Raw genomic sequence first — 24771 nt, forward strand, 5'->3', positions numbered from 1 at the left:
AAACAAAAGTGATAATTTTCTTCTGCACAACTTCCTTTCCACTTCTCCAAACCCCTACATCTTCTAGAAAACTATCTGTCCCCTGTAATTCAGGATATCCAGCCATGCCATGCACATACTGAACAGCCGTAGGGTTAAAAATACCTGCAGCTGAGATACCAACATGGAAATCATTTTAAACAAAATTTATAAAAGCCACAGCTGCAGAAGGGCAAGAAAACACCCAACAAGTTTGGTAGTTAACAAGGGAACACATCACAACCAACCTCTCTTTGCTGTTCAGCAGACAGTGTTGATGACACAAGTACCAGAGAAGAGCCATGTCTGAGGCTTTCTTCCTATAGAGCACTTGAGTGCTAATTAACCTCATCAACAGAGTAATCATCAAAACACCACTTCGGGTCAAGTACTATTTACACAGGACTCAAAACCCAAAAATGGACTTTGAACATAACGACCAACAATTTGAAAATATTAGACAAGTGAAAGGTATCCATACAAACTTGTCCTTGGTAAAGACCGTCTCTGAGAATAACTGGATTATTCCCATCAGTTTTAAAAGGAAAATACTTAAAACTCTCTGCAGTTGATCAAATAAAAGTAATTTTGCTTTTTCAGAAAGATGAACAGAAAAACTGTAAAATTTAAAGTAAATATGTGTAAAGTTTATAGCACTGGATAACCTTCCTCTCAGGTTTAACAATATAAAAGTATCGCACTAAGATACATTAGATAGTTCTGGTGTGCAAAGAATTAATTTCACTTCAAAAGATGCAGGAATATGTAAATTCACTTGGACTGTACAGAAGTGTTACACCAAGGAAGCCTTGCAAGTTACTAAAAATGTCAGAAAGGAAAAAGAAGCAAAGCACAACGTCTCCAACACTTGCACAGTTTAGATGGAAAAATATCTCCAGCTCAGCAGACTCTGAACTTCCCCACTTTCCCAACTCTCTCATGACTTAATGTCTTCTGTAGGGGTAGGTTTAGGAGTTTTCATGGTCTTGTTTTTTTTAAATCAGTTCATCTCACTAAAGCAGATAACCATGGCTCCAGACAACTTAGTGCACTGCAGAATATACAGTGTAAGGGTACAAACCAAAAGAAATGCTAAAGTGAACAAGAACAGACAGCAGAACTCAAAAAAAATTTTCAAAAGCATATTAAAAAAATGTCATCACCTAAAAGGTCTTCACATTGAAAAAAAAATCATCCCGTTACAAATACAAGCGATGTGCATTCTAACCATTTCAGTAATAATGGGCCTGATACACGATCACAGTAAGACCCAGCAAATGCAGAGAACTCACCTTCACAAAATTGTCAGGGAACATGCCCCTTTTGCCATTTAACTCCCCTTCTAACCATCCTTCTTCTTCCAGTTTTTTCACATTCCTGATGATTTCCCCAGCTCGGATCGTTAACTCATCATCATGCACTGCATCATAGTCATATTCCACAATATAGTCCACTAAAAAAGAAAAAGACCCACAGTGAGTACAACCCAGTCTTGGAAATGCAACTTGAAAGTCACATATGTGCAAAAGGCAGACCTAACCACAAATGCTAAGAACAAGTGTTTTTCCCTTACAGGAATGCTCATTTATGAATTGTAACATTCCCAACTCTTTCGGGGGGGGGGGAACTGGACAGTTGCCTATTAGAATAAAGTGAATGCAGGAATATGACACCAGGTCATATTTTGGTGGTGGTGGGTAGGTTTTTGCTCATGTGTGGTGGAAGGAATTACTGGCAGTGGTTTCCTTCCCCCCCACCAAGTCCCAGCTGGAGATTTACCAATAATGAATCACTGCCCACAGGGCAAGTGCTTGTTACTCAGGGCACATTTGGGGCCAAGGAGGGAGGAAGGTTCAAACACTGCATGTACAGTATGTACATACAATGCTTTGTTAATTCTCATACCTGAACCTGCTGCTCTGTCTGCAAAAACTGATTGCTGCACACACAGTGTTTTTGCAGGTTCGATCCAAGAAATGTAATACAGCCAGAAGGTGTGTGATTGACAACATCATACAGCTTAAACTGCACAGACAAAGGCACCCTCCTTCAGAGTCATCCGGTTTATACGAAGTAGAATAAGCAAGTGAGCTTTAATTTTGATACAATTAATTTACTCAGAGGAGCATAGCAATGTATTTACACATTTGTCCATCTGTTGCACAAGATCCATTGCTCACTGACAGCTTAAGGCTCTTTTGGCAATAAAGACTCATTTGTTCATCAAGAAATTCTGTTCATGCCACAAACTTCCACAAACCTGCAGCAGTCAAATAATCTTCCCTCACTCAAATTCAGTCAGATATCCAGGCACTGCCAAATGTTAACACTGTTCTCACTGAAACCTCCTCCTCTGCAGATCACAAGGAACACGCACAGTGACAGGAGCACAACAGGGTTAAAAGACAGAAATCCAGAAGGGTCTTAGAAGTTTGGGGTTTTTTTTTCCCCTAGTTACTCTATTCTATCAGTGCACAATAATATTCAACAATTAATTCAAAAATGAAAGAATCAAATAGGAAGAAGTATTATTTCCTTGGTATTGAACTTACAGCTGCATTAAACCAATGTATAATTCTGATCTGTGGGCAATTTTGATCAAAAGTGCAGCTGCAGTGATGTTGCAATGAAGCCTTTTTTCCTCTGCTGCCTATGGATGAAGTCAGAAAACCCTTAGCGAAAAACAGAACTACATGATGGTGCCATGAATGCAAGAGAAGCTTGAATGATCTGTCTGGCAAAGTATTTTTTTAATATATCCATTAACAAAGGAATCAGTCAAATATAAAGATGAAGACTTAGTTTTGCTTTCTTTCCTTTAAGGACAAATTTATTTTCTTCCTTGTGAACTGAAGGCAGCACCAGAGTTACCTACTCATGATAAACACTCTGAAACTCCTGGCACACACTTTTTTATTTTTGCCAAATGCATTCTCTAAAGTTGTTTCAAAGGATCATATTCCCTCCTTACTGCCTGCAGCAAGTAGAGTAGTTTTGTCTTGTTTCTGCATTGAGTTGTCTTTTGAGCGGCTGACATGAAATATTGCCAAATATATAGGAAATTCTGGCAGCCACAGATCATAAAGACAACAGCCATTCATCACCTACAGTGTGAAAATAAAAATGTCATCTTCCAACCAATTCGACTCAACCATTTTGGAAACCTTCAAATGCAGAGAAACGTAAGAAATGTCCATGTCACATATTTCTCTCATGATATACTCTGTTTTGAAGCACATTAGCAGATACTATATTTCAATATACACACTACAGGATAGCTCTATAAAGTTAAACATGGAAAATGGATCAGAATAGAGTGTCAGTCATGGTAAATGCTCTCAGCATTGCAGATTGTGACTGGAACTGCCAAACACCTGGTCCTTTTTCCACAGCAGTAGTAGATAATCACACTCACGCTGCGTCAACACAAACCAATTCTTTTGAAAGCTTTTTTATTCCCTTGGGAGAACATTCCTGTATTTGTGTTTGAAATGAACAACACACTCATTTTGGTCACCTTTGCAGGCTGTAAAACATGGACTCGGTCATGCCAACAACCAGCAGAGGCTTTGAAGAACCTCCCAGTCACAATCCACGTGTCTCTGTCTTCCAAAGATAAACAGCAGTAAAAGGACATCAGCTTTTTATGTTTAAAATTTAGGTGCTGAACTTCCTCTTTTATTTGTCAGTGATACTCCATGCCACCCTCACTCTCATGGATATGAAGAAAAATCAGATGCAAATTCTGTTGTCTCATCTGTAAAGTGGAAGGGATTGTGGGGAATGTCAAAATAGTTTTATCCCATAACTTTTTTCATATGATGGCACAGAAATAGCAAGAAGCCACACATCTCCCACCTAAATACTACGTGACCCTCAAGAAGAACTCATCAGTTTTGCTTTTCAATACTGGCAAGTAGCACTAGTTGAATCATTCAGGTAATTCAGACTTCAGTGTGACGGGCAAGAAACTGTTTACTGCCAAAACAGTCCACATTAAATAAGCCTCTGAAACATCTTCAAGTATAAAGTATAATATTTACCCAAGTAAAAACAGTATCCAGTGATGACAGAAAACGTTAAGGCATACACAACAATAACTAGGAATTACATTAGTCCACGGATTGCACTTCTGAAGGCTTCAAGTAGTTCTGAATGCTTTTGAATGTTTCAAGTTCTCACTTAAAAGCTTTACTCAAGAACAGATATGCTGTGATCAGTCAGCAATAAGTGGGACTCCAACCATACAAACTGGTCAAAACTTTCAAAAAACAGTCTCAACTGCTAGAACATGCAGCAGAACTCCTCAGCAACACAAAATACAAAAGCCACCTATCTTACCTCCCCTCAGTTTTTTTACACTGCTTTCTCCATTTCAAACCCAACTCAAATCAATTATCTGTATCTTATAAGTCCACAATGACCACATCATGGATGAAAAATAGTCTTCTCAAGCCTGAGCAGGAACACTGTGAGATTTACTGTGCTTTTCTTGCACATCCAGGAATACCAAAGCTCACCAGAGAGGGAGACAACTTTCTCCCAAGTTTTCACAGCCAGAATGGGCCATCCCAAACCACCTCCTACACCGCATGCAAAGAAGGTATCTTGACCCTACATCTCTAACACATAAGTGGCAATCTTGTTTTGGCAAGAATTCAAATATAAACATAAAGACAGCACCTGGAACATGCTTCCAACCAAGGAAAGAGGGATGGAAACAAATGAGAAGCCGCATCACAGTCAGGTTGATGAGGGCATTAGAGATAATAAATTATAACAGACTAAGAACTGACAGAACAGATTTAGAAACACAAGACTACACATTCAGTGCCCTGGTAGCAGATGAGGGGCTGGAATCCGTGCAATGAAGAATCAGAGGCAATTGAGCCAGTGCCACCAAAAACAAACCGATAGAGTACAGGCCAGAGGAGTATAAAGTGGTGTGGACTGGACACTGTCCAAAATGCCAGGCTCCAAGGGTTGTGATCAATGACACATGGTCCAGCTCGGGGGGAATCACCAGTGGTGTGTCCCAGAAGTCAATCCTGAGTCGTTCAGTACCTTTATTAATGACCTGAATGATGGGACTGATGCACCCTCGGGAAGTCTGCAGATGATACAAAGCCTGGAAGAGTGGCTGATGGACTGGATGGATGTGCTGCTATTCAGAGGGACCTCAACAGGCTGAGGAAATGGACCATCACCAACCTGACGAAGTTCACAGGGAAATGCCAAGTCCTGTCCCTGGGGAGAATCAACCCCGTGCACCAGTACAGGCTGTGGACTGCCTGGCTGGAAAGCAGCTTGGCAGAGAAGGACCTGGTGGACACCAAGTTGACAGGAGCCAGCAACACATCCTTGCAGCAAAAGAGGATCAAAAGCAGCTGGGGCTGCATTAGGAGGAGCAATGCCACAGGCCAAGGGAGGGGATCTCCCCCTCTGCTCTCTACTGGGGAGACCATCTGGAGTGCTTGGTGCTGTCCTGGGTGCCCCAATACAAGACAGAAGTGAAAATAATGGTGTGAGCCCAAAGGGCCATGAAGATCATAGATGACTAAGGATCTGGAGTATCTTCATACAAGGCACAGCTGAAAGAGCCGGGAAAAAGATCAGGGAAATCTTATTGATCAGGGTGTGGAAAAGACTGAGTGGTGCCCAATGAAAGCACAAGAGGCAGTGGGATGAACAAACCACAAAAGTTCCACTTAAACACATATAAACACACTCTTTCATCTAGCCATGACAGCTTTCCAACACAATTAGGGAGCCTCCCACATGGCACTTTTTGAAGGTTCTCACCCATTTTCAGGGGCAAAGGACTGATTAAATCAGAGCTAAGAAAAAAAATATTGACTGGATATCTTTGGTGGAAGGTGGTTACAGTAAGCTTTGTGGGAGCAGTCTGCTCAGCTCTTGGTTTCCACTGAGATGACAACCTCACTTACTAAATAAAACAGACCCAACACATCAAAGCCAGTCAGCCCAGTGAACAACTACAGACATTATTCCCCACAGCAAAGATGAAAAGTGTCCTATCTAACCCCAGTGCCTCTGACAAAACAGCTCCCACTGCCAGTCAGCACACCAACACTGCCTGCACGAGGCATTCAGTCACTGCTGGCACAGGTGGACTCTCCACTTCTCCAAAACTTACACAACTGGCTCTTCTGCCAACCACATCTCAGTGCCAAGGCAGAAGCAATCTCCCAACAAGCATGGCCATAACACCCATCTTCACTGATTTTAAACAAAGGAAGTCTTCAGCTACTCAGTGTCTTTCTGAAGTTGTCTATTATAGGTAACTAAGGCCCTCTGGGAGCCTTAAAAGAGAAAAAACCAATAAATAAAGCAAGTAAAAGAGTGGAAAATATACCAAAGTTCTAGCATGCCTGTGTCTTCAACAGAAATAACCCCTGTCAGACACTCACCCAGCAAAGACGACAACTTCACATTCTTGGTACTTTGTTTAAGGTATTACAATACTGTCAGAATCCAGTGACCTTTCTGTAGTAGCCAAAATAAAGACACAAACCATGAAATAAAAATAAAATCCCATGAAAAACACATTTTAATAGTTTATAAAATTTAAAAAAAAAAAAGAGGATTCATTGAATAACTGAAATCCTTGCATATATTGGGAAGCCTTGCTGAAACTTGCTGCAGACTGGGAGGAACAGAGTCCAACATGAAGCAGCAAGAGTTGCTGCCATGTTCCATGAAGGTCTCTTCAGGCAGGTTTTAGGTCAGTTCAGATTTAAAGTCATTTATTGGAACATGAACCCTGGAAAGTTGTGCAGCCTCCAGAAGCACCTTGGCAGCAGAACTGCAGTTATACTAGAAACTGAGCTTTTGCTTTTCCAGTTTATCATAACAGACAGTTGCTAGATGCTTAAAACTTGCTGTTGTTTCCACTTGTACATTTATCACAGAAACCCCTCAAAGTTTAGTGTCCTATAAAACCAGGGTAACAATTGTGTTATTATGTCCGAGTACATACACAAGGTTACAAAGGTATTTTGTTTCACAGCAAAGTTTACACTGGAGACAAAAGACCACAGAAGATACTATCTTACCCTTATAACTATCATACTTTTCTTCCAAACTGTTTCAAAATCAGGTGCTCCTTCCAACTGCTTTCCCACAGAAGCCTTCCTACAATTTGTGAGCTATAGGAATTCCAGCTGTTTTAACAGCAATACCATAGTATATGTTTGGCCACTTAAGACACATCTTAACACTGAAAAAGTAGTTCAGGTGTTTAAATGCTGAACAATGAAAACACCTCCAGAACTGTAAACATAAGTAGTGGTTACAAGAATGTTTTCTTTCCACTCCAACACCCTGTTACCCTGACCTGAGTCACTGATGACAACCCTTATGCTCAAATAAAGAGGCCTGGTGGATTCCCCGTTGCCCTTAAAATTCTAGTTGCTTCTCCCAAAACTGCATGAGTTTTGTCATCAAAGCTCTCCCGTAAGACACACGCACAAGGTGAGCACAAGGGTTTGGCAGCTAAAGGCAAATCCCTCCTGGCCAAAGGCCTCCACTGCTCCTTCCTTCACACTCTGCATCTGCTCCAATGATTTCCTCTCCTGTCTACACAATGACCATAATAACCAGTTCCCCAAAGATCTAAGTATCCCTTTGGGGTACAGATGTGGGTTTGGTCTCCCTCAATCTGAGTAGGGAAGCACCTCATATTTCCCAGTACTGGGAAAACAACTCTGAGCACTGATCCTGTGCAAAAGGGTCCTTCCCTTCAATTCACACCTAAACAGCCATATCTGACTGAGAAGCAGGCAAAGGACTGAACCTTGAACAGATGGAAACATCCAGCATCTCCTGCTTTCCTTCTCCAAGTGCCCAGTAAAGCTACATCACCAAAAGAGAGCGGGAAACCCAAGGCTGTATTTACAAGACATCTTAACCCAAGAATGCTGTGATCCCATGCTCTCTTCTGTGTGCATTCACATGGTCCCTACCCCCAGCTCTGCATTTAAGATTAGTAGTTATTTATACTACTGGTGAATCAGATAAAGAAAACAGCCCGAGAGAAAACTATTTAATGTCAACTTTCTTCATCTCCCTCAGATGTCTCACTGTAGGGTCAGAGACCCAGGACTGCTTCAAACCCAACTCAGACCCACATCTACATTACTGTTACAGCACAGATGGGGAGCACATTGCTCCTGAAGGTCCAAACCACCCTCATTTATGGTGCTTCAGTTCAGTGTGGAGCACTCTCATAGTAAATAATCTCTGGATTTTTTTTTTCCCCACTGAAACTAAACTCAAGAATACTCCTAATGTGTGTTAATCTTTAATAGGCATTACACCCATAGGGTAAGACTAGAACTGCAATGATATAAAAATGTCCAAAACTTGCAATATGAATATCAGGTCCCTCACACTTGAAATTCCCCCTAGGGACCACTCATCTTGCCCCTTACCACTTTCTGCTTTGCACACAGCCAAAATCTGTCATGAAACCACATCCTAACACAATGCATAAACAATGCAAGGCCATTGGATTCCTGTCAACTGATGGTAGGGTTGCAGTTGCAAGCTGTTACAAAACTGAACAAGGAACAAGTACAATTAACTAATGAAGACCACGAATTCTACACATATTTTACAGCACAGCCTTCAGTAAGTCACTGGTTTTGAGTCACACCATACAAAAGAGCAGACATTTCCCTGTGCTGAGCCATGCAGAGCCATCACATTTGTGTTCCACGTGGAGGACTTGCTAACAGTTGCATCACAAGGACTACTGAAAGCATTAACCACCACAAATAAGATGTTTTACCTTCACAGTAGCTCAGAAGGAGGTTGGGTGCCTCCTGTAAGGCCTAGGGAATGGCAGTGACACATAGCAGAGCCATTTCTACCTGTGCCTCCTCCCAGGTGAGCCACACCAGTCGTGCCAGCTCCAGTCCTGATAAACAGCTCTGTAGCAAAGCAGAGCTTCCTGCTCCTGAGGCTTTGATCGCCTGTGCCAGTCAAGCAAACTCTGCTGCCACAAGGAAGGGATGTGGCAGAGGAGGTTCTCTGCAGTTTAAGAAAATGCTGACCTCATCTATTCAAATATTGACTTACGGTCTTGTTTTAAGCCAAGTGTCCTGAGCCATCAGAATTCTTTCATTAGTTTATAATAATACATAACACCAATGGCATTGAAATATTTTCATGCCATTCTGTGTACATTTTCTTTTAAGCATACACGATTAATTCCCAATTTGCTGTAGGCCGATTATTTCAGTTGGGGATTATTTCAAAGACAGAGAACCTAAATCTGTACAATTTATTAGTTCTGGCTGCTGGGCAAACAAACAGTCCTTTCAAGCACTAAAGATGCCTCCAATACACACAAATACAGTGTTGGACCCAAGCTGATTCTACACAAAACCATCTCAGCTGTGTCCACCCAGTTTTTGGAAGCACCACCAACACCCTGCTGTCACCCAGTGGGGACCCAGTTTCATTGCCAACAGGATTTGCTGTTTGAAGCAACTTCATGCTGAAGTGAGTATGAGCCTTCACACTCACTTCAACACATCCCCCATGTCTCAGAAGGCTCAGCAGTTTGAAGCAACATGAGTGATGGCAATCAGCCACTATGACTGCAGGTCAGGCCAAATTCCCAACAAGCAGCTTCCCGCTTCCTCGGCACAAGAGCTGAGCAGTCAGAGCACCATGCCCACCTGAGCCAACATCCATAGTGCTGTGCTGGGGCAGATCAGTCTACCAGCCCCAGCTCCCATTCCTCTACAAGATTAAAAAAAAAACCTCCTTTAGAAGGGAATTTAATGTATCATTTTTCTGAAATACAGTCTATCTTTCTATCACAAGTCACCACCAAAAAGGTGTTGGACATGTGACGGTTTACAAGATCTGGTAAAAACTTAGTAAGTACTCTCTCCAGTGCTTACAATAAGGGTATTTTAAACTGCTGTAAAGATGGCTTTTAGGAAAAAAAGAATGAAGTCAGAATAAATACACACCACGGAGAAAACCAACAATGACAACCAAGCCAAAAAAAAGACAACAAAACGACTTCGAAACATCTTGTTTAAGTCTAACAATATCCAGTATCTCATTTGGGCCTTTGTTTCCCCAAACTCCAGCATCAGCAGCCCAGCTACTGTCAGCTTCCTATTTTGATTAAATGCTGTGCACGCCAAAGGAAAAAAATTACCATTGGAAGAGGGGAAGGAACAAGCTGGAATAAAAGCTAGTTCTATTATTTTTCTGAAGTATGGGGTCCTACTACATTTTATCTTTCTAATGACAACTGAGACCTTATTTCATCCTTCCAGTACATAAAGGGGGCTTGTAAGAGAAATGGAGAGGCTTTTTCCCAAGGTCTGTTGGGACAGGACAAGGGGCACTGGTTTTAAACTGAAAGAGGGGAGATTTAGATTGGACATAAGCAAGAAATTCTATAGCGTGAGGGTGGTCAGACACTGGCACAAGTTGCCCAGAGAAGCATTGGATATCTCATCCCTGGAAACATTTAAGGCCAGGGTGGGTGGGACTTTGAGCAACCTGGTCAAATGCAAGGTGTCCCAGCCCCTGGCAGGGGGTTGGATTGGATGATCTTTAAAGGTCCCTTCCAACCCAAACCATTTTGTGATTCAGGCACAAAAATCTTTTAATGATATTTTACCTATGTGTTAAATAGACGATACAAACAAATTAATGTATTGGTAACTGGCTTTAGCCTGTTCTCTTTCAGAGACATCCTGTGACTTTCACAGATGTCTTGAAATCCACAAGATCTCTCAGATCCCTCACTGAAGTTTCTCACCATTTCGATTTTACGTTTACAGTTGACAGGGAAGTCTGCAGAAGCTGGCCAAACTAAAATTAATTTCAGCCACCAAAAGTCCCCAAAATACCTTTCTGCTTCTGTTCCACTGACATCCCAATCATGAGCCCTCAGACAATATAATCCCCAGCCAGCTCCAGGTGTTGTCAAAAGACTGTGATAAGGCAACTTGAGTAAAGTTCTTTTTTTTTCTGTCCATCCTGCAGTGACTGCTATTTTTCCTTAATCCTTCTGTAACTTGCTCTATGCTGCATTATCCAGTTCTAGCACAAACATTTTCTGCTTAAAGCAACAATCCCTCTACATACATAGTTTGGCTAAAAAAAGGGAAACAAAAAAACCAAAAATAGCAGTCTACCCTTGAGACAGTCTAAAAAGCCAGACTTGGTTCTGTCAGCACGGAACTTGTCCATCTGAAAGCCGCCCTGGATCTGCCTGGCATTTCTAGATTGAGTGAGGCAATGGTGCATTCTCCAACAAATGACTCACCACGCATTTTTAATAAAAAGTTCACGTTGAATTTTACAGCCCAGTAAGGCTGAAATAATTAGGACAATGAACAATTGAAAACAGTTAAAAATGTATGCTCTTCCTCCCAAATTATTTCAACTAACGAGAAACTCATTGTATTTTAACAGCAACCATCTCAAATGGCAGCTTCCTGCACTGGCTCAGGTACAATTAGCAGGATACTTTGAGAATGAAACTAAACAGCCCAGCAGAAACCCTGCCCAGCAGCCTGCCCTGAGAGATGCAAACCACATAGGCCTCATTTTCCTACTCCGGGCTCCTGTAATTTCCTGAAGTGCATTATAGTGCTTAACACTGTGTGTGACAGAACACGACTGAAAATTAAACGTTTGTCAATTCTCACTTCGCTAAAGCAACTCATATACCCTCCACATATACCCTCATAATTCCACAACTGTATCCTGCAGATGATATGCCACCATTACCAGCCAGCTGGGAAAAAAAGTGTTTTAGGGATACACTCCTCACTGCAGGTTTATTAAATCAACTCTAGAAGACTCGTCCATCATGCCTCCTCCAGGAGGAGGACATGTTATCAGAAATACTTGTCTTAAACTCAGTCACAAACTTAATAAATATCACAACTGTGATTTTGATTCAGCCCCTCACTTCTATGAGTGGGAATTGCCAGGCTCTTCCCTTCACAGCAGAAGACATGAAATGGGAAGTATTAGAGTAAAATCTCTACCATCCACAGATATTTGATACTACTATTTGATTTATAAGGACAAAAGAGGTCAAAATGTTTTGCCTGAGAAGTGATGTTAAGCAGAAAGAGATGGTTTGTGCTACTTGTTATTTCTCTCAGTCTGAACTGACCTCACTGCAAGAAACCAGCCTGGAAATGAGAGGTGACACCTGCAGGAAAGGCAGCAAAACTCTTCACAAGCAGAAGGGGAAAGAATGCTACTAATTCACCATGCAGGAAAAACCAGGGATCTTAGAGGGCACAGAGGTCTGCACCCTAAGAAAACACACCACATTTTCTTAAGTCATGACTCAGACACTGTTCCATATATAGATTTACGCCTCTTCCTCTGTTCTTTCCCTTAAGTTAATTTTATAACATCTACTTGGCAAAACATTCAAGGTGAGTCACAAAACACCAAATTACAAAAGCTGCTAAAACAAAGCCATGCCAGAAAACCTCTGAAGAACAAAAAGATCATACTGTATTTAGATTTTGCTCAAATCCAAAGCACCAAATAAGCAGTGAAAGTATGACAGGGTCAACTCCATATTTATAGTTTTTCCCCTTAAAGCCTCTACTAGATAATTAGCTCGCAAAAAAAACACAAACAAACAAACAAACAAACAAAATTGAAGCTGAAGACTCTGTTGCTTATCTTAGAATTTTTCTACAAAGTCATTCCCCTTAAAAAAAAAAAAGAAAAAAAAAGTATTTGAATTTTATAATAGCTTCCTTCCTTCAATATCAGAACCCCATGTTACTACAAAAGCTTCAGCTCCTCCTGCAGATTTTTCTCAGGATTCTCCTAGCCAAAAAGAACATCATAATCATAGCTCCAGGTTATAAATTCACGAGTTACAAAAACAAGAAAGTCTGAGAGCCTTCTGGGTTTAAACCAAAAGAAAACTCCTTTCACGCTCTGCAAAAATACAGAAATGCTTTGACAGACAACCTACAATTTGGCACATATCTAATTCTGAATGACAATTAGTGCTTGTGCAAACATGGCAAGAATCTGGCTTTGAAATAAATTTATGGAAACTTGAAAGCATCATTCGGAGCATGCACAAAGTGTTCCCTTCATCTTTAAAAACAGACATGATGCAAGAGTCTGAATGGTCCCAGATTGGGATCTTGCAAAAACGACAAAATATGCTTAGCATTAAAACAGGGACAAGTGTTTCCATCTGACTCCACACTGTCAGGACAGTCCACAGTAATTGTGGCATTAATAAAGTTAATTAACTTTTTAGTGTGGACAGTTTAATCAATACAATCAACTGAACCGTTGGACTGAAAAGCACAGAAAGAAATCCTTATGCAGTGGATTCTTACAAGAGCCAGTCAGAACAACAAATGCTCAAGAGAACCCTACAACCTCAATCAGATAGTTTTAAGGAAGGTAAAATCATTTCATTAGCTCAATTATGTTTTAAAAGTTCAGAGATCAATTCTGTAAATACCCACTTGTAACACAGATTTAGAAGGATTTAAACAATTTTTATTAAGATCATGACTTCAACCTGCATAACTTGCAATGTTTCCAATCACTGGAAAACAAGGTTTGAAAGGCTCTCTGGAGGTTACTATTCCAACCTGATCAGAGCAAGGTTTATCTCAAAGCCAAACCAGGTTGTTCAAGGGATTGTCCAGCTAAATTTTAAAAGTCTTGAAGGGATGAAGATAAAACAGCGACCCTGGGCAACTTTTCTGATACTCAATTCTCATCATGATTTTTCCACACTATATTCAACAGGAATTACCACTGTCCTAACTTGCAGCCATTGATTCACAACTTCCCACCACGTCTCCAAGAAGAGTCTGTAATTCTCTTCTCCAGGCTATACCAACTCCTTGCACACCACATGCACCAGCCTCCTGACCACTCGCAGCTCTCCAGTTTGGTGGCATTCCCCCTGCATTCGAGGGGAGGAAGGAGCAAAACTGGACACAGTATTTTAGTCATGTGAGTGCCTGGGAGTGGGAACAACCACTCCCCACGACCTGCTGGTTACTATCCTGCTCAGGCCACCTGGCAGACAGTAAGGTAGTTTGTTCCTAAATGCTGGACTATGCGTTTGTCTTTTAGGAACACAAAATTTCTGTTGACCAATCCTCCCAATACTACCGCAGCACAGCAATCACCCCTCACCTCATTCACTATGGGGTTTTTTAGTACCTGATTATAATCTCAAGCACTTGAAGAAACCAGGGTTACATGATCATCCCTATCTGCCTGTCCTCTTGCTTCCCTCCCAATTCTTTCACACTTGGCTAACACATGCCAGAAGAGCAGCATCTCAAAAATAAGAGCTGTACATTTTATTTTTTATTTAATTTTTTTGCAGAGTCAGCACTGAAGCACCCAAATCCCAGTCCTTCCCCAGGAAAAGACTTCAGGACTGCCCCAACACTCTTGCTCTTTTAACCTGATGGCTGGCTAATCACCAACTATGCAGCCTGGAAGCAGCTCCAGCATGTCCTGTGTCTTGCAGCACTAATTGATAGTAATACGAGGATCGGTATTTGAAGAATTTGAGGAGGGAGCAGAGGACTTACAGGAGGTTATGAAAAGCTGTCTGGGGCAAGGGATACCAGTTGCTGAGGTCAGGATACAAAGCACCCAAAGCAAGTTCATAGAAAGCTAACTCTCACCTCCACTGTTCTCAACACGTTCACTTGAAGGAGTAGCTTGGAATTTAGAACCAGAGGAAATCCCCTTGAAACCTGTCCCCACAGGTTTCACAACTACAGGCAAAACCCTGGTGACCCAACCACACACACACTCAAAAAAAAAAAAAGTAAAATCAAGAGAAAAAAATATCAGCAGTATGACCTCAGCTTCCTTAAAAAACCAAGGTCAGGATTTACCACTTCTGTCGCTGCTTAGAACTGCAGAAGCATCACAGAGCTCTGAAGAGCAGGATCCAGCACCTCTGCCTTGACAGCAAATCAGCACGGTCTCCTTGCTGCACAGAGATGGCAGGCTGTGTCTTATTCTACTGACAGCACGTCTCCTGTTTCATAAACAGCTTTATTTCATCTTGTATTCACCCAGCCTGAGGCTTTCTCCTTCTAGCTGTCTACAGGGCAAGTTTTCTTCTACAACCTACATATTAGAAGCCATTTACATTACAATCCATATATGTATCTTATAATTCTCTCTCAGGAAGAAAGAACCATTAAGATTGAAAGAGCAAACTCTCTTCCCACAAAATAAGCATCTAATTGGACGATGAACACACAAAAATTAGAGGAAGCAATTTTATACACTCTTAATTGTATTTTTAGTTGACAACCGCCACATGGGTATCTCACCTACAGTCCTATAGCACATGGTGCTACAAGAAATGCCTTCAAGCTCTCCTAAAGCTGCAAAGGGTGTCAGCCAAGACAATTTCCAATTCCCCTACTTCCTTGCACCACATCCTTACCCAGATATTGGTAGGCAGTAAAAGCAGTCCTTGTTATACTTACGGTTCTCATAATGTGAATGTTTTAATGTAATGCTTTTTACTACCATCTTCCACTTCACAAACACTCTTTCCCCGTGCTGAAGGACGAGGTGTATTTTCATTAACACACAGGTCCAGCAAACAAAGCACATTTGATTTTCCAGAGCAAAACAGCACAGTTCATAATAATTCATGCTTAATAAAAAGATTATATTCTGCTGTTTGCACTTTTCAGGAGGATCTGCGGTCTCCTTATTTACCATACCCACAGGATTAGTCTACAAAAGCCTTGCTCACCTCAGCAATTCCACTGCCCCCTTGCAGAACAGCACCTCATTTCACCTGGCTCCAGGACAGCACAAACTCAGCTGAACACAAAGTGTTGTTTGGGACACAGGTTTCAAACAAACAGCCCATCCCCACCCGTCAGATGGTCACCTGAAACCCCATCGACACTCCCAGACAACTTGCAAATCCTGCTGAATTTGTCAAGCCTCTTACTAAAAACTCTGAACAAAACAATGCTCTTCACTTAACCACTTTGGAAGCAAAACAGGTGGGCTGTGCTTTTCAGGAACGATGGCTTCAGTCATTTACAGAGAACAGTTTTACAGTGACTCCAACACTGTGAGGCTGAAGGAATGACCCTGCGGTCTCTCCCAACTTACTCCCATACCACTGTTCCCTTGGGCTGGTCTCACAGTTATGCTGCTCCAGGGTGTGTCAGTCCACTTTGCTGCCAAATCAGACACAGCTGGTTCTCCTCTGGTTGGATTCAACTCCAGCCAGCGCCTCAAACCAGATCACTGCATGGACACATGATCACTAAATCTGCCAAAAGGGAAGATTAAGGAACACACTGATATCTGCATTATTCAGGGGACTGACCATACCAAGAATTGATGGATCTAGCATTTCTCCTGGCAGTTCATTCTAGCAATTAATAACTTCCTCGACAGAAATATTCAGATGTCACAAAGAGTGCAAACAGCAATGTGATTTACCTTAAGTTTTAGGCAGGTTTATTCTAGTTAATCTTGCATTTCTTGGTTTATGACAGTACTAAATAAGCCAAACTCCATAAAAGCATTTAAGTGATGGGAACATTGAAGTCCAGCCCAATGGCAAACAAATCAGGATACAGTAAGGACAGAGGTATATTTTTACATACTGTGCTCAGTTGTCTTCTCCAAACATACACATTACTGAAAAAAACCAAGACCAAAATCCACAGAAATACAAAAGGCACCTCAATTACAAATTCTAGCAGTTTAGGAACTATTTTCTCTATAAAGTTACTATTAAATCAATTTTTAAAAAAGCAAGTTAGAGGCATATTTAAAAAAAAACACTTGGCTGGCTTAAAATGGATGAGGGGTAAAAAAGTATTTTAAAAATGAAGAGAAAAAAATTTGAAATAATCAGTTTGCTGGATCACAAACATTTGAGAGCAATTAATATAGAAGAAACTGATGAAACTTCAGTGTGGACGTAGTGCAAAGTAACTGCAGGTTAAAATGGAAAAGGAGAAACACTCTCCATTCCCTGGCTCCTGAAATACAGTCCCATCCACTCTCTTGCCCAGGAGCTCACAACTGTGCATGCAGAGTGAGGCCATTCAGCCGACAGGATGCCAAACCTGGCTCAGGAGTTTCTTCCACACCATCCAGCTCATCAGTCACAGCCACCAGAGCCAAGGTAAGCCAGAGAGAGGCAGGTACAGCTCTGGCCCTTTGTGGCAGCAGCCTGAAGTTATCTCTGAAGCACAGCCTGAAACTGCACCCACAGGAAGGCTTTAGAAGGGACATTACACTCAAAGTAGCCTTAAATCCATTCATAACTCAAGATACAAGTTCAGAGTTAAGCAACATGATTTTCCTTTACTTGATGAAAACTAGCAGATTTATTTCTTCAAGCAGCAAAGATGGAGACTTTTATCCCCCAGTCCCAAAGATGCATTGAACAGAAACAACCTGAACCATTCTGAGAAGCTGGCTTTTATATTTTTCCTGAAAAGTGAAACAACAATCCAACTTGGGGGGGGAGAACTAAAACCCAAACTAAGGAGAATTAAGGTACACTGGTATGTTACCAATAAATCCACAACTGAGCTGAAGAGCTAAAACTAGAAGACAAAAAGTCTCTACAGGCGTGACTTTGTCAACTGCTGTAACTGCTGCAGCTGACACCACTGTAAGTACCATCCACATCCTCCTTCTCACTCCTTTTGCCACCATGAGCTTGGTCTCAGTTCTGGAGAGCCAGTCTGGCTGAAAGCTAATTCAGGAAGACAGGAAAGTTTTGGATGCTCTGGTTTGTAAAAGGAAGGGAAGAGGACAATGCTCACTAGGTAGAGATAAGTGAAGGGTGAGACTTTACTTCAGTGCCAGTTTACAAAGATCAAACTACATACACAGTCAAAACATTTGACTAAGGCTGACCACTTAGTAATTTTATCCAAGAGGTAGAAATTGATGACTTAAGAGACTTCTTTAAATGGTAAGTCAGGCAAGTTTCCAGGAACTCAGGCAAAACTGCGTTATTTAACATTAAAGTAAAAATCATTAGTAACTCCTATCCACAAAAATCTATTCACAGCACTCCAGATCCTGCTGCTGAAGAAGCAAAAATAAATGAGACTACCTAAGACTGCTTAATTCCAAAGCCATTTACATATCCCTCTAACAACAAAAAGTATCATGTTTATGGTGATTTACTTACTGTTAAGAAACAGTGTAAGCTTAAGCCATTTAAATAATTTAAAGTAATGCTTCATCTAGTTGTAGCAGTGAAAGTGAAAATTAGTTTTGAGTTTCTTTAACAACAATGTCAAATGTAAACTCAGTTTACAATCACAAAGCTCTTCAGCACCAAGTGGAGAGCTCCAACTGCAGCTCTCACCTGTAACACCACAGGTCATGCAAACTGCTGAAATTAAAGGAAAATGGTTCACTTTTTTCAATTATTCAAAATATTAGTTCTAATAATATTATGCTGAAAGCAATCCTGCCTAATACCGTAAGCACATTATAGGCAATATATATTTCTTTAAGAAAAGTTAACTTAATATTCTAAATGACCTCATATTATATTTTCTCCAGTGGTACATCACCCCAAAAGTGGAAAGATTTAACTCATTTGGCAGACAGACACATACTATGACTTCTCCTTCAGTCTGATCCAGGACTCTGGCAGTGGCAGGTCTTAAATTTTTGTTCAAAAATATCTACAATGCATCGTTTTCTTTATTCAGGATTTCTGAAAAAGCAGTATTTCACACTGATTTTATATGAAGAAAGACAATTCTGCATGTGGCTAGAGCAGTAAAACACAATCCCACCCAAAAACATTTGTTGGCATCAGTCAAAGAAAATAAATAGTTGTGCTGGCGTCATATTATTCAAATGAACTGAAGTCTCAAGTTTATGCTAAGAAACACAGCAATTCAGGGCAAAAGGAACAGTTATTTAACACAGCAAGGGATCATTCTAGAAAAGAGGTGACTGAAAAGGCAGTTTCAGTGCTTCAGTCCCACTTTTACCAGTGCACCAGGACAGCTACAGGCAGTGCTCACGCAGGGCTGTGCTCACATCAAGACAGGGACAACGTTGGGGAAAACTGTTTCTTATCACCACATGTCCACGATAAGGGACAGCAAAGGCTCAGGCATTGCCTCCACAGAGAGTTGGGAATATTTTAGATAGTTAGCAAATTCACAATTCAGAGAAGAGTTAAAAAGGAACATCATGGAAAGGAAAAGTGTCAGAAAAGAAGAAGTCGAATGTCATTTAACTTCATTATAAAATAAAAGATGCCAGTTTAAAAAATATAAAAAAAACCCCACCTACTCTAAAAGAAAAAAGCTAAACCCCTGGCACGAACCAGAGACACGTTTTAAGTGCCCAGGTGGCCATCACAGGTTGGACCAGCTGCTAGAAATCACTACCCTCGAGACCCACGAGCAAGGAATTTCACCTGATCGACTTACCCACTTCTGTCAGAATGATTTTAGTCACTTCAAGCACATACATTGCTGCTCTTTGCTAACAAATCATTTTTATCAAGCCAGGCTGGGGAGCTCCCAGAGCAGCAGTCATATGTGACAGCATCTCCAAGGAAGCAAAGCGGATGGAAGAGCAGAGCTATGACGGGCGGAGCGGGACAGACCGGGTAGCTCAGCCCCAGACAGCACAGGGTGCCCAACCACACATTTCCTGTGTTTATGCAACAAAAACCCACTAAGAGAAAAAAAAAAAACAACCCCAAGCACAGGCAGACAACAGAGAAAGCCAGTGAAGGTAAAGAGAATTCAAGGTATAGATCCTACCTAGCTGAAACAAGAACTGTAAGGAAAACAGAGGAAACCAAGACAGCAAATATAATTATACCCCTGCATGGAGCTAAGTCTTGAATAACACATACACAGTCCTGAACAACTCTCCTCTCAATAAGCTGAAAGTGAAATAAAAATTAAAATAACCATCCAGTAAAGGTGACCATCACCTGGAATGGCTGACACGGGAGGAGTGTAGATGTAGAGAAACTTCTCAGACTGAAGCCACCAATCATCCACCATTTCTCAAAAATACTGTCAGGCAGAGTAAGCAGCAGTTTTTGAAAAAAAAACAAAAACAAAAACAAAACAAACAAACAAATAACCCAAACAGACAGAAAAAAAAAAAAACACATCAAAAACATACCCTCACATTGAAAGGATATATTTCCCCCACACACACCCATTTATGTTAAACAGGGACTTCCACTGTCACAGGCAGTTGTGGCTGGCAAAACCACATTCTTCTTTGTGCCCCTTAGTCCAAGTCCCTCATGGTCCATCCCTATCTATAAAAAAGCTCTGACGAAACCACGAACACCTCTGAGAAAGCCTATAAATTACTGATTGCCAGACCGTGGGGTTTTATTTAAAAAAAAAAAAAATCAAACAAACAAACAAAAAACCAACCAAACAAAAAAAAAACACAACAACAATCCAAAAAAAAACAAACAAGAACAACTTTCCATTTCAAACCTGCTTTCCATATCCTTTTCCTCCCTACCCACCCCACAGTCAGGACTCTCAGTGCAGCAGCTCTTCCATTCTTGGAAAAAAAACCTGAAAAGGCAAGAGTTGAGCTGACATTCTCTTGCACCTTTCAATGGGATTTCTCCTCTATCTTGACCCAAGCTCAGTATCCATCAACTCTTCCCAGTTACAGTAATTTGGTTTCCCACTAGTTTAGGCATCTCTCTTCCAGAGGTCAGCTTCACATCATCCTCCCTTACAGTTCTGTCCAGAATAAAGAAATGAAGTAAGAAAGCACTTTGCTTAACTTGGCCAGTGCAAGTACAGTTGGCCAGCACTAGGCTCATCCAGAACCCGAATACAGAAAGGTTTAACAACCTGCACTTTTTATTCTCTCATTGTACTCGTCAATAAAGAGTGATTAAAGTTCAACTGGGCATCCCATCTTACATATTTCTTGGTAAAATACCAGCAGAACTGTTCATCTATACTATCCCATTTGCTTGGGGTTGTATGGAGTATCCCATTTTTTTGGGGGTGGGGGAGGGGGAGATTGCTGGGGTTTTGTGGAGTTCTTTGTTTTGTTTTTAAATCAAACAACAAACCCTGAAGGAATCTTCTAATAGGTTCTTGTAATACTACTAGTGAATACTGAAACAATCTGCCACTGTCTCCACAACAGTATGTTAAAAGCATTCAGTTCAGTCTGCTTACAAAAACCTTCTAAGATTGTTTTCTGTTGCCAACATGAAGGTGAAGAAAGCAAGAGGCTTCACACAAGTTTAATGTTCAATGTTGGCAATGAAGAAGTATGTCTGGCTTCCCAAAGTATTCCAAAATTACAAAATTGTCTGAAGATCAAATGCAGAAAAATTCAAATGTACTGACTCATGGGAACCAAAAATCAAAGCCTGTACAAATTTTGGGAAATCCAAAAGGATGGGACATGCATATAGCTAAGAAGGTACTGACAAGAGTTCAGTAGATTTCAGTGTTCCGCTGTGGCAATTTATCAATTGTTGCTGTAAGATTTCTTTCTTAGCTGTAAAACTATAGGATGATTGGCTGCAAAGGGACTCTTAAATTTAGCTCAACCTTCCCATTAACATGGAAGTTATATAGTCAAACCATTTCTTAACTAAAATTAGGCCAGTTACCAGTTACTGAGCCATATAAGTAAGCAGATGTTACAATGCACCAATACACGGAACTCTACCTCTCTCCAAGTGGATATTAACCCAAGACAGCAAAAGACAACTCAAGCAAATAGTCTTTTTTCTCTAGAACATCTGAATATATTTTTTCCCTTTAAATAATCTGCTTCTCTAGCTGTTTGTGGAGTCATATATTGAATCCACATGATTAAACTAGTACAGAAGGCAAAGAATTATAATGACAGAGCTCAAGTGTGTCAGTGGGCATTACCAGTAACTTCATATGGTCTCGTGTGTGTCACCTCTGACAACATCCTCCTCCCCATCCTTCGGGCGCCTGAGCGACACGTGCTCCTGAAACACTAATTTCCAGCTACTAAAAGAACACAAAAGAACCTGTTCCAAGGCATTCTGTACTTCTGCCCTTCTCCTTTGGGTTCCTCCAGAGACACACTGCCCTGTTCTTACTTCTCCATAGATCTCAGAAACCCCCGAGTCTGCCAAAGATACTCAGCACTCCCCTCTAAGCCACCTCTCACACGTAAAATCTCTTCATCAAACTGACATAAAAGGCAAACAATCTCTTATCAAGAACCAGCTCTGCCATGACGCCAGTAATAAAATAATCAACTAATGACTTCTCAAGGTAAAACGTGAGGCCACCACTGAACACTGTGAGTGCAGGGCAAGCTACAGTTAGTTCTTTTCCGCTCTTATTTTTAGAGATATATATTCCTCCCTGCTTTCAATCACAAGAAAGCAACATTTGGAAATCTGAATAAAGGACAACACCTACAGAGAAAATCTGTTTAAAAGGCTCTAGGATTATTCCACAATCCTTTATAGAGGTTTGCCAGCGTTCTGGCAGGAATTGTTCTCTAACTGCACAGACACACAAATTGTTATGGTTAGAATAACCCACGCAATAACAATACTTGACACAGTGTGTGCACCCACTCAATTCAGTCGCCTCTGCAGCAGTAATAACATGCTCATTACTGTCATCAGAAAAGGACTGCCTTAAGAAAAGGAAACTTAAGGAAAAAATACAACATCTACATTGTAAAAAAATATATATACATTAAAAAACAATGTATACATTGTTTTATACCACGCAATAATCATAAACTAGACTCAGTCCTTTCTGAAGTCTTATACAGTATTTCTAACTACAGTAATAAACGATACTAATGGTTTTAATAACCCAGACATACCATATGTAAATCTGAGGTATTCACATTTCATCACGGCAGTCTGACTTCAAAATGTTTAATTAGCACACTAAACTTTCATGCTTCAGGAACTACCATCACAAGTCACTGAAATGACCTGGACGGACACTTCTCACTTGCAAATAAGAGAACACAGCCCAAAAAGAAATAAACAGCAAGTCTTACCTATTCTGAACAATCACAAAAAGCGAGTTCTTTAGAGCTTGGTTTGTATCAGAACTTAAAACACCCATTCCACTTTATAGCTTCAGACTTTACTTTCAGTGTGCTTTGGCCACATCAGGCTACTTTCACCGAGATGAAAACACTAAAAGCCCATCTTCCTAATCAGCAGAAAACAAGTCAAGAGGAGCTTTTATCGCTCCAGTAACTGCACGTTTGACCTGCACACCCTCTTCAATTTTATGGGGATAAAGATGGAGATAAAGAAGAGCTATCCAAAACCCAGGTATCCTTGCACTTAAAAAGCTTAAATCCCGCTCTAAACCAGCACATTTGCACACAGCAGCATAAGCACACACTGTCACACGTACCCCTCCAGAGCACATGCAGATAATGTTACACAGGACGGAGAGCAAGGGGTGCGACAGGAGCGGAGATATCAAAGACAAACAAAATGGTCAGTGGATCTTTTTGAACATCAGTGGGGGCACTGCCTCTAAGGAAGGAGAGTTCTGCGGAGCGGTGTTTAAGTCACTCATTCATACCTCTCCACGCCGACGCTCTCCCATTAAAAACCAGACCCAGCACAACCGACTGCTTCCAGTGTAAACCTGAACCAGCACATCACGAGCACAGGAACTCTCCTGGTCGCTGTGCACTCGCTCTCTTTAAGCCAACACCTCGGTGAAGAAACGGGTGAAGGTGCAGCTCAAACTGAAGCCGAGTAGGGGAAAAAAGAAAAAAGCGAAAGGAGGGCTGGACGTAACCACAGAAACTTTTATTCCGCAACTAGCACCGGGTCAGTGTTCGCTGTTAGTCCTCGCTCTCCCCACCGAAACCCAGGGAACCCGCAGCCCCCCGGGACCCTCCGGACCGGCCTCTGCCTGGAGCGATCGCTCACCGAGCACCTGCGGGCACCTGCCGGCCCCGCAGCTCCTCCAGCGGCCCCCGCCCCGGGGCACACCGGGGGCTGCCCCGGGCCCCGCGCCCTCCCCTCACCCCAAGCTCTCCCCCGGGGGGGCGGGAGGAGGGGTCCGGTCCCGCCGCGCTCACTCACCCATGCTGCGCCCGCCCGCCCGCCCGCCCGGGCTCGGCGGAGCGGCTCCGCGTCCCTCCGACGCGCTCAAGCCGGGCACGGCGGCTCCATCCGCGGGCGCTGCGGGCGTGGAAGGGGCGGCTCCGAGCCGCGGGCGGCCCGGGGCAGAAGGGCTGCTCGCCCGTCCCGTCGCTCCCACCGCCGCCTCAGCCGCGCTCGGGCAGCGCCGGCCCCGCCCCCGCCCCGCCCGCGGCGGGAGGCGCCAAGTCCCGCGAGAGCCGCGCGCCGCCCCCGCCCCCACGCCGTTGCCAGGCGGGGGTGACGTCACCGTCTCGGCCCCGCCCCAGCGCGGGGAGGTGGCACCGCCCCCGTCATCGGCCCCCCCACCCCCGTCGGCGGTGCAGCGTTCTCAGCCCTCATACCCCCGTCATCACCCTCCTCACAGCCCCTCCTCAGTCCTCACAGCCCATCACATGCCACTCACATCCCCCTCATAACCCCCTCACAGCCCCTCAACACACCCCTCACATTTCCCTCATAACCCCCTCACAGCCCCTCAACACACCCCTCACATTTCCCTCATAGCCCACTCACAGCCCCTCATCACACCCTTCACATTCCCCTCACAGCCCCCT

The 24771-nt window shown here is 42.2% G+C and overlaps 1 protein-coding gene across 1 annotated transcript in view; it reads right to left on the reverse strand.

Annotated features, from left to right (window-relative positions):
* The window catches only part of CD2AP (CD2 associated protein), an 87233-nt gene extending 63008 nt beyond the window's left edge, over positions 1–24225 (reverse strand). Inside the window, exons 1-2 of the mRNA XM_017813129.1 lie at positions 24158–24225; positions 1311–1471 (exon numbers count right to left, since the gene is read on the reverse strand). Coding sequence (XP_017668618.1) covers positions 1311–1471; positions 24158–24161 — 165 coding nt within the window. The 5' untranslated portion in view covers positions 24162–24225. The remainder of the gene's footprint in view (positions 1–1310; positions 1472–24157) is intronic.
* Between the last annotated feature and the right edge of the window lie 546 nt (positions 24226–24771).

Source organism: Lepidothrix coronata, unplaced genomic scaffold (genome assembly GCF_001604755.1).
Source record: "Lepidothrix coronata isolate B3197 unplaced genomic scaffold, Lepidothrix_coronata-1.0 Scaffold39, whole genome shotgun sequence".
Lineage (NCBI taxonomy): Eukaryota > Metazoa > Chordata > Aves > Passeriformes > Pipridae > Lepidothrix > Lepidothrix coronata.